General features: G+C 28.3%; 1 protein-coding gene across 8 annotated transcripts in view; it reads left to right on the top strand.

Annotated features, from left to right (window-relative positions):
* Positions 1–12,165, top strand: part of LOC105228910 (longitudinals lacking protein, isoforms F/I/K/T) — a 126,647-nt gene that overhangs the window by 104,661 nt on the left and 9,821 nt on the right. Inside the window, exon 6 of one of the 8 annotated variants that reach the window (XM_049452375.1) lies at positions 2,307–3,632. The exons of the other annotated variants lie outside the window; for them this stretch is intronic. Within the exon in view, the coding sequence (XP_049308332.1) occupies positions 2,307–3,436 (1,130 nt within the window). The 3' untranslated portion in view covers positions 3,437–3,632. Of the gene's footprint in view, positions 1–2,306; positions 3,633–12,165 lie in introns of those variants that run through there. 8 annotated transcript variants of the gene reach the window in all.

Here is a 12,165-nt window from a genome sequence, read left to right as displayed (position 1 = left end):
CGACGCTAAGCTTTTGTTCTCTTCGTACTTATTTCGAATAAGTTCTACCTACAGTAAACTACATTTAACTTTAATTAAATTTTATAATTTTATTTTACAGAATATTAGTTTTAAAACATAAGCATATATGTACATAAAAAACATATATGCAAATATTTTATCGGTTCTGCTGATCGCTCAGGAATTTTAAGGCTCCAATTTATAATTTGTTAATCAATATGAAACGTAGGCTTGCAAGCATTCTATGTAAATATTTTTGTAATTTTGCTATTCTTTTCACTTAATTTTTGTTATATGCTTTTAAATGACATCTCGCTGCAGTGCGAGTGTATTCAACGTATTTGCTTGACACAATTTTAAATTTATACTTATTTTGTCAAATCTCAATGAATCTTGCCATTTTTTTTGCTAAACATTGTTTAACTGTTATTTATAGCCTTACAAAATGTATAGGTACACGTATGTATGTATAAATAAATATTTAATTATTTTTTTATGTGATAAGGCCACACTCGAAGTGTAATGTCAGGCAACTTGCCGCAAAATATGCCCTGTGAAAACTAACCTAACAATTTTCGCGTGCAATATTTAGACTGTTTGCTACATATTTCTTTTCTATGGATAATGAAAGTTACAGTAACTGTTGTTCCATTTTTTTTTAGTTATTTGCTATATATAATAATATAATTTTTTGTTGAAAGTATAATGAAAGTGAGAGTAATAATTTTATTATTTTATAATTATTTTTTTATTAATTCTTATATTATGATTTTTTATTTTTTCATTTCATTTCATTTTTAATTTTTTATTATTTTTTTTATTTATATAATTTCAGTTAATCGAATTGGCTTTCTAATAAATAATATAAAAAAATGTATTTACAGAGCATAATTAGTTTGATCTTAATTTTAAATATCTCAGAACTTATGAAAACACCACCAAAACATTAATTTTTTTAACTATACATTTTTTGTTATTTATTTATTTTTATTTTATTTTATTTTTTTTTGTTTTTGTTTAATTTTTATATTTTTAATATTTATTTTTTTATAAAAACATATGACGACACTACAAAATATTACTTTTTTAAATAGAAAAATATATATTCTATTTTTTTATTGGTTTAATTTTTTTGATTAATATGTATTGTTTTATTTTTTATATGATATCTAAATGTATTCAATGCTGGAAAATTGTATTTGCATCTAGGGCGGCACAGTTTTTTTTCTTAAAATTTTAAATACTTCAAAATTTATCTTTTTATAAACTAAAAAAACCGATTATTACTTTTATTTTATTTTTTTTTATCTAATATCTGACAACAAGTATTTTTGTATATTCCATTTCAGTTAAAATTTTTTTTAAAATATCGATTTTTTCCTAATGAATTTTTTTAATTTTAAATATTTCTAAATTTACCTTTTTATAAACTAAAGAATTTATGACAACACCAAAAAACACTAATTTTTAAATTTAAATCTAATTTATTTTTTGTTATTTATTTGGATTATTACTTTTTTATTTATTTTTTATCTAATATTTAACTTTTTTAAATTTCAGTAAAAAATTGCTTAAAAATATCGATTTTGTTTATATTAAAATGTGGAAAAAATAATTTTAATTTTAATTTTGAAGATTTCAATATTCATCTTTTCATAAAAATATTACTTTTTTAATATAAACATCTCCAGTCTATTTTCATTTGCCAATTTCTGAATTGCCACAGCTGCTTAACAAGCAGTTGTTAACCATAATTTATATTATTATTATTTTTATTTAAAAAAAAATTGCTACGAGTGCGTGATCCTTGCCACAGTTCTTTAATAACAAATAGTTTTCGTATAGGCCTGGGTTTAACTTAAGAAAATATTTATATATATAAGTTAGTTTATAAATAAAAAATATTTTTTGTTTTTTAATTAAAATACAGCGAAACACAAAATGTTGTCTCAACATAAGTATGTGTGGTACTTTTTTAAGGTTTTGTGTATGTAAATGGTAAAGCTAAATAAAATAAATAACAAATCAAATAAAAAAAATTGTCTTACAGTTGCAAATTTTTGTACTATATATATATGTATATTTCAAAACAAAAAAACATTATGAAAATATGTGAAATAATAAGAATAAGTAAGAGTGTAATAAAAAGTAAGGTTAAACTGGAAAGCCGAGCTCTACTAATTTGCCATCTTTGCAAGTCATTCAAATATTTTTCACAACATTTGCACATAGCTGCAAACGTATCACCCATTCATTATTTCCCGCATTTTAATGAGATCATTTATTTTGTTTTGTGTAAATTTCAGGCACTTCCGATGGTTATTGGACAATCTTGGAGACAGTACCCTATTCGTTGCAGAACACCGCCACCAATGCGGCCGGCACCATTTCCAGTGTGGCGAATACGCAGTTGCCGGTGCATCAGCACCAAGCGCTGCACCACCAACAGGACGAGGGTAACTCCAGCGAGGCCAATCTACTGGCCGGTGCCACAGTTGTGGTCGAAATACCCACAGAAACCATGCGTAACGCCATTAAGTACACTATACCCGAGGCGGACCATCAACTGCTACACACCGCGGAGAGCACGCTAACCACCGCCGGTACCAAGCAGCGCATACACATTGTAAAGGATATGCGTTTAAATCCCACGGTGACGGTGGCACAACAAACTAATATCACAGCCACGCACGTGGAACAGTCGAATCGCCAGCAGAACACACAACAACACTTAACACTGAATGATTGCCTCAGCACGGGTGTGGTGGTGCAGCAACATCACCACCATCACCATCCGCAGCGGCAACAGACGACGCAGCAGCAGCAGACGGAGTTCATAAAAATCGACACAATCCAAGAGAAGATGATGTTGCGCAACGTTATACAATACGATGCGGTGGATGGCTTGCCGGCGGACACATCGCAAGTCATCAACGCATTGGTGGAAAGTGAGAAGCAGCAGCAGCAACAGCGCCAACAGCAACAACAACAACAGCAACAGCAGCAGGAAGTGTTGCGCAACACGCGTGAGCTGGAGTTGTTGGACAAGGCCGCCATTGAGGCGGTCAGCGACACGGTGCTCAACGCCTTCGAGCAGCAAGAGGCGGAACAAATCGAGGAGCACAAATCGCAAAATCATGATGCGCAGGACAAGCAACTGTTGCCGCTTATGCATTGCCCCACAAAGATACTGGTGCCCAACGCCAACGAAGTTCAGCTGCAGTATGTTTGCAATTTGTGCGGCAAGTCGTACAAAATTAAGGGCTCCCTGAAACGTCACAAGCGCTACGAGTGCGGTGTGGCGCCAACAGTCGCGTGTCAATTCTGTCCGCATAAGTGCAAATACAAATCGGATTTGCGTAAGCATGTCTCGCAGAAGCATGCGGGGCAGAGTGGTGAAGATATGCTGTTGGACCAACGTTTAAGCAGCGAATAAAATGGCGGTTTCTAGTAGCATTTAAATTACTTTTAAATGAGAACTTTTGAAGTAGCAAAATCTTAACGAATTAGTGCAAATTAATTTATATTTAGTAGCCAGTTGATAGCTGTAGTTTAACGGTTTATTTATTGTTGCGTTTAAGCGACACTTCCCAAGCACACACACTGGTGTTAAATTAAACCTTGGGGTATCGAACTCTTTCTCTTTTTGTTGATGAAAGTTTCAAAGTTTTTTGTTGATTATTTTTAATTGAATGTTCATATACTTTTTTATATATTTTTTTTTTTTTAATATTATAAATGTTTTTGATGAGACTTGGTATTTATTTGAAATATATTTTCTATTACAATTGCTACTTAGCATATTTGAAACTTACCAACTTGAAACTATGAGGCCCATATAATGCATTAAAACTATTTTTGTTTGTATGCATTACTGATCAACAAATCATGCTGGTCATATTTTCAAAAAATCTGCGACACTTGTACAACATATGGTACATGACTGTTCAAGACCAGATTTTCAATTTATACCAATTTTTGGTATAATAAAATACTTTTGATTACTTGAAGCTTCTCTGTCTAGCTCGAGTTTATATTTTCAACATTAACACGTTGGCTCCCAGCGTATTACCGGTGATCACGACAAAAATCTACTTCCATTACATGTTGCGCTTTAGCCTAAGCGTGTATCACCAGAGATACCGTTGCGCCTGGGGCTGTTTTGTGTCGTATTTACTAGTGAGAGAACGGGAAGCCAACGTGTTAAAATATTACAAATTTATTTAACATTTCCTACTTAATTAAGTTTTACAAGTTTCTCATATATGAATATGAACTATAATGCCATTTGTGAACAAATTAAATGAATACAGAAAGTTATGTGAAAATACTTTGTGGTTGAATTTTTCTACGGTTATTATTATATTTTATTAAGTGTAATTTTTATTAAAAGTCTTTTAAAACTTAGTGTTAATTTTGCTGGTCTTTATTAATTAACAGTATTCCAAAAGATAAAAACAGTATTTATATACATATATTTTTTTAAATTTTAACTTAAATATTTTATAGTAAACCAATGTAACTTTTCATAACATATATTATATTTTATTAAGAGCATAATTTTTATTACAAAATATTATTTATTTCTTTTTTTTATAAATATTTATATTTAATATAAATATTTATTTTTTTTTTTAATTTTTTTTTAATATTCTTTAATTTTTACTGTAATTTTTTATAGTAATTGAATGAATCTTTTCATAAGAAATATTAAATTGAATTACAATGCTTTAGTTAATTAGTATATTGAGTTTTCTTTCTTAAGATTATTATCATATATTTTTTTCAATATTTGTTTATTATTATAGAAATTTTAATTATATAGTATATTAAATTGTACTATAATGCCACAAGTTAATTATTATATTTTTTTAAGATTATTATTGCATTTTATTAAGCGCATAATTTTATTTACAAAATATTTTTTTATTTTAATAAATTTTTAATTTTTACTGTAATTTTTATAGTAAGTGTATGAAACTTTTCATAACACATATTAAAAGGAACTATAATGCTTTTACTGAATTATTATATAGATTAATTTTTTAACGGTGAAGAGCTTAATTTTTATTACAATTACTTTAAAACAGCTATTTTTAATTTTTTACACTTCTCAAATATGCTACACATACTACTAGTTCTTATTAACAGTACTTAAAAATTAACAAAAAAAATATATTTATATTTTGAATACATTTTTTTTCTTTAATTTTTTTGTATTGACTATTTTTTTATATTTTTTCCATTTACACTACCATACGTGTATAACTTTTATTTACAATTCTTCAAAATATTTTTTCCTTTAAAACAGTTTATTTTAATTTTTTACGCTTTTCAAACATCTAATAGTTCTTGTTTAAAAAATTAAATTCTTATTTAATAATTTTCAAATTAAAATATTTATGTTTTTAATACCTTTTTTTAATTTTTGTGCATTGAATATTTTTTCATATTAATTAGGGGTTTCACATAGTCTCATAAAGCTATAAGTTATAACGATCCAAAAACATAGCGTTCAGAGTTGTATTTGCGTAAACTTGTTTTAGTATGCAATCCAACAACAAATTTTTTAAACTGGTATAAAAATTAATGATTCTATGATTTTACGATGCTTTATGACACGTTGTGAGTATCCCAAATATATTTTTATTAAAAAAATTTCAAAACATAAAAAAATATTTTTTTTTGCTATTTTAACATCCAGCTTACTAGTATGGTTATTATTATAAACGAACAGTATTTTTTTCTATTTTCTGTTATATATTTTGTCGTATAAATTATATATATTTCTTATACTGTATTATTAAAATTGTTACTATTTTTTTTTGCTATTTGTCTTGATTAATTATATTTTGTTTTAAATTTATTTATTTTAAATTAACAGTATCTTAATTTTCTATTTGTAAATTAATTTTTTCATTTATAAATTATATATTCAATTAAAATTGAAAGCATTTTAATTCATTTTATAATTTTATTTTTTATTATTATTTTATTTTTATTCATTATGTTTTTACTATCTCGACCCATATTTTACTTATATTTCGCCTTTGTCGCTCGAAATCCTTGTTTGTATTTACCAGTGGCTATTCTAACTATTGTAAATACTAATGTAAAAATTATTTATTATTGATTACTATTTAAGAATCTGTGTAATATGTAGACTGAAGTAAAACATATGTTTTAAAATAGACATATGAATTAATCGAAGTAAACTTAACAAGCCAAAAAACTTAAAATTAAATATTTTAAACATTAATAATAATAATATTATTAATTAATAATAATACTTTAAATAAATGTACTGATGTGTGTGTATTGAACGTAAGCCTCTGAGCAGTTACAACTCCACAACAACAATAAGGCATCATAATTTTAATGTAAATAAAAAAAGAGAAACAGCAATATATTATAAAATACGATATTTGTATGTATGTGTATTTATAAGTAAGTGAAATTCACCAACAAATTCTGTGCTGTTTATTAGTTAACTATTTTTTTTTAAGCTTGGTCAATATTGGCAGCTATTGTGTCGTAAGACGTCAAAAGGCAGCGTTTTATGCATTTATTTAATATATATGTATTTATTGATTGAAGTGTAAAGAGGCATATTTTCTTCTACAAATACATATATAAAAAATCATTAGTGTTAATAGACGAGTGTGATGTTCAAGCAGTTACAAAAATACAAATAAAATTTAAACACATATGTACTATGTATGTAAAAGCGAGCTTTCTATTTAATGAACAGGGTGTGGAACGTAAATAATGTAAATATGTATGTGAATTACTTGTTGAAATGTGTAAAAACAATTTATGAATGCAAAACTAATATTTGTCTCTCTTTTTTAGGTATCAACACAAAACGAGTTGTGAGCTGGACTTTCGTGTTTTTGCATTTGGAAATGAAACAAACACGTGGCTGCATATTTATTTATGGGATGACTGAAATTAACACTTTACTTTAAGTATTATTTTGATATTAAAAAAATGGAAGAATGTTGTATTATTATTTTTGTTTGTATTGTAATAGACAGTTACTACAATTTATGCATATAAATATATATACACATATGAATTTACTGCTACCTAGTGGACAAATAATGGATTTTCATATGAGGGATTTTGGTAATTTTAGATTATTTTAGCTTGAGAAATTTTTTTTTATTTTACTATTTAGGTCTATGGTCATTTGCATTGTACAGTAATATAAATACCAACAAAACAAAAGACTTTCATGCTTTGAAGGTCAAGGCATTTTGTTTGTTGTCTTTCATTCTACAGTGCAGTACCTGTCTCTTAAATAGTTACACTTTCGAAAACTAATATTTTTCAACTTATGTGACAGGAACTTAAAGCATACGAGTAAATAATGTCAGAATCGTTGTATAGTTTTTTGTAAAATAAAATGCACTTTTTTGATGATAAAAAAATATATACATATATTATATAAAGTTACAGCTTTTTATTGTATATGTACATACATATATCTTAAAAATTATCGTAGCAGTCAAGTAATTGTTCACTTTGAGGTTGCAACTAGGCTTACGGCTAAATAAAAATGCAATATTTATGGAATAGTTATTGACTTTTAATATAAATGCTGACGGAAAAGCTTTTAATAACAAAATGTTTTGGAACTATATATTTCTATTTTAAAAAGGTTGTTTTGGTATTATTGAATTTATTATATTAATTTAAATCTAATTTAAATTTCGATCGAAAAGCTTTGAACCATAAAAAGTGTAGATATTAAAATTTATTATTATTATTTAAAAAATAGTTTTTTGTATTTAATTAGGTAAAAGAAAATTGCAATAATTATAAAATAATTAATGAATTATTATAACATTAAAATAATGTTGACCGAAGAGCTTTTAAGCACAAAAAGTCTTTGATTTACCTTAAATAGTGAGCTTTTATGAAAATTCGTTTTGATTTGATGATTAGGTAGAATAAAATGTTTAATATAAATATTAAAAAAGCTTTTAAGCACAAAAAGTTTAAGAATTTATAATTTTAAAATTAAAAATTTTGTTATTGTATTTGATTAGGTTAAATAAAATTGCAATAGTTATAAAATAATTAATGAATTTGGGATATTAATGTTGACCTAAGAGCTTTTAAGCACAAACAGTCTGTGATTTACCAAAAATAGTGAACTTTTATGAAAATTCGGATACTTTAATGTAATTTCTTAAAAATTGGTGTATATAGGCAGTTATATATTATATAAAAATATTTATTTACATTTTATGTATGTCATTTCAATATGTGTAATATAAAATATAATGTGTGCAAACTCTTAATTTTTTGCTTTCTTATTTTTCTACGCTGTCGCTCATTATTTTTTCAATGCAACTACATATTTAAATTGATAATTTTTTACTTTATATTTTTTCATACTTACGTAAATTATTTAAGCACATGCTTTTATATATGTATATATAAATTATATATATGTAGGTACATATTTATACTTATAATTTTACCAACACTTAAATTCAACAACTTTCTGCTATTTTCCAGACACCATCTCCTTGGACAGCATAACGATCACCACGAGTAAGTACAATTTGCGCCGCCAAACACGACGCGATTCGGCAAATCTCGGCAATGCAGCGACCAGTAAAAGCAAATTGACAACGGCGGCATTGGCTGAGCTACAACAACAGTCATGCCACACCAATTACGACAGCAGCAACAGCAGTAGCGGCGGCTCGCTCATAGAGGCACAACAGAATGCATTGAAAGCCGATTTGCATGTGGGCACATCGTTAACCGCGGCGGCCGACGAACAAGGCATCGCCAACAATCCAACCGCGCTCATTGCACTACAACAACTGGCCTCCATTTCGTCGGTGCAATCGTTGGAGCGCATCATGCCGACTTTGCGTAAAAATCTGCTCGTCAATACAGATAGTTTATATGCAAATCGGTCGGGCAAGTTGCCGCGACAAAGCTCGAAGCGGCTTTCGCAATTCGAGACCAATCGTTGTCCACTCTGCTCGCGTGTCTATCGCTCGCAAGCTTTTCTCAATGAGCACATGCGCAAGGAGCATTCGGTTTTGATATAAGCCACCGATACTATTACATACATATGTACATACGAGCTTTGGTATAAGTACATACATACTTGCCGCGTGTTGACTAAATAAAACAGCTTTAATTAAGCCACTGAGCGTAACTTAAAATTAAAAATTAAATAAAATTATAATGCATTTTTGTTTTGGGGCCTGTGCGCAGACAGAAAAAAGCATAGACCAACATGCATACTCATATACTTATTTTGTATTGTAGAACATTTTAGACAAAAATGCTAAGAATTATTTCAAGTGATATGTTTAATTTCACACTTTAGCAACGCCACAACAACTTACATATTTTTACATACATACACATATAGAAAGTAATGAAATATGCGTAACAGTGCCCTGTAAACAAAACAGAATGTTTCAACTATCAAATATATAACTGTACTATTATGAGCAAGCCAAATTTGTTACAATGGCAGATTGTTTAAGTTTTTTATGTTAATAATAAAACTTGAAAAAGTAAATTTTATAAAATTGTTGTGCGAGATTTATGTTATTAACGAGGTAGTAGATTGTTTAACGGTTGTTTTGGAAAATTTTATAGTTTGTATTCGTGAAAGTGCTGACATCTATTGAAGTTACATTAATATACATACATATGTATGTGTACATTTTTGGTTGTGTTTTATGTTTTTCTTGTTGTAGTCGTCTAATTAAGTACTATTTGTTCCGCAAGCTTTAGTTTATATATATATGTATATGTTTATGTCTGAGAGTCCTTATGTTCCACCTAGGAGCTACGGGAAAATATATATATATACGTATATGTTTATGTATAATTTGATTTCAAAATGAAATAATACTGCTGCCAAATGTAATGAAATATATATGTACATTCTAATAAATGCATATATATACATTTGTACATACTTTATGTAAGCAGGGTTGCAATTTTTTTATAAAAAAAATTTGTGTTCAAAAATTTCAGTTTTTTAACGCCATTTTCGGCGCGACGAAATTTAAATAAAAAATAATAGCTTTATAATTATAAATTACTAGCAAACCCGGCGAACTCCGTTTCGCCACCAGATGGCTTCGTTTTATGTAACATTTCGTTTTGATTAAAATATGTAGAACATTTTTTTTTTGCTTTATATTTGAGAAGGAAAAATTATATTTCATTTCACAACAGGTTTTTGTATCGGTTCCAACTCACGTTCATTTTTCGTCCACTTCGGATTTTATAAATTATTTTAAATGATAAACTTGGGATATTTATTTGGGCTAAAATGGTTAATTTCTCAATCTCAATTCAAAAATAATAATAATAAATAAAAAAATAATAATAATATTAAAATTTATAACTATAAATATAAATGATTTTAAATTAAAAATTTGAATATTTATTTGGGTTAAAAAATTTATTTTTAATATTTTAAACCGGTATTTTGGTTTAGCAATTTCATAAATATTTTTTTATAAAGTTTTTTCTGAATTACATAATAACATAATATATGTATGCATATACAAATGCTAATCCAATTATTTTTTAACATAACCCTGCTTATAAATATGTTTATCTTGAACAAAAATGCGAAATAGAAACAAATTAAAAGTAATACAACCTAAAATAAGTTTTTATATACTAAACTATATATGTACGTACATATGTAGGTATATGTATAGCATATATTAAATACCAACAACCAGTAGTTTGTAGCAAAAAATTAATATAAGTGTGCATAATTTTCAAAACTTTAAACAAACATACAAAATCTTTGCACGGAAATTGAAAATTCTGCACGTTTAAAAAACAAGCTCAGTTAAATTCCGCTAAAAACAGTAATTTTTAATATTTTGGCCAATAAAACATATAAAATAAAATGAAAAAAATGAAAAATTAAAAACGAAATTTTAATGAAAAACTGCAAATTTCTGTTTAAGCATATGTTTAAATGCATGTGCAATGCTATTTGTACACATTTCTTTGTAGATACATACACTTGAAATATAAATATATACATACACACAACTTATGTACACACACAACTGCCTACGTAAGGCTTTGAAAACTATTTTCCAGTTTGCCAAGTTTGTCTTTGGGCACATTAATCGCGCTGCCTCACTGTATATGTAGCTACACTTATACGCTACATACATACGCACGTACTGCGATGCATACAAAAAGGATCAACAGTCGGTTTCTTAACTTTTGCCAACTGTGCTCATGTTGGAAAATCGTATCGAATACAACGAAAATCGTAGATACAGCCGTCGCAGAAAGGCAGCAATTCCCAGAAATAGCTGCAATTGTTTTCCAAATATTCTAGTACCTACTAGCTGCCTACATCCAAACACAAATGTGCACTTTTGCTGCTGCATATGCATGTGTATGTGTGTGTATATGTGTCGCCTGTGCTTGAAAACAACAAATTTGAAGTCGAAACGCTGCTTGCAAAGGCTTATTTGTACATTTGGAAAATGAACACACATACATACATATGTATGCATGTATGTATGTAGGTGTATAGTTGCCTTGCAGTTTGGAAAACATGCCTCACTTTGCCGATCCTGTCGCATGAACACTTGCAACAGGCTTGCAAAGCGTTTTTCCTGCTTGCATTTCCATTTATTTAAACATACATGCATACATATATGTGTGCTTGTGTGTATGTATATGTTTTAGTTGCAGGGTATATATGGCGCATGCTCAAACTTTCTCTCTTTCTCTTATGCTGGTGTCAAGGATAACTTCAGACCTAGATTTCGGTTTGTGTATACATGGAAAAATGTTTATATATGTATATATGTATGTTTACATACAACATGCAGGTATTTGCGATAAAGTCAGGCGCAACAACAACAACAATACAACGGCAGCTGCTTGCAGCGGTGCAACAGTGTGTGGACACCGCCTGCGCATATACAGCCAGATTTACTATGCAGCTAGCTAGTTACATATATGTATATGTATGTGTGTGTGTGAATTTGGGTGATCTTTGCAGTGTTGTGTATATCCTCTGTGGCAGGACTGAAAATAGCTTCTGTGATCGACGTTATTTTGTCTCCGACCTTTTTCTATATGCATGTTAGTGTGCGCGTGTGGGTTTACGTTTGAAATGCATATATG

Source organism: Bactrocera dorsalis, chromosome 3 (assembly GCF_023373825.1).
Source record: "Bactrocera dorsalis isolate Fly_Bdor chromosome 3, ASM2337382v1, whole genome shotgun sequence".
Lineage (NCBI taxonomy): Eukaryota > Metazoa > Arthropoda > Insecta > Diptera > Tephritidae > Bactrocera > Bactrocera dorsalis.
This window is presented reverse-complemented; position numbering and strand designations above follow the sequence as displayed.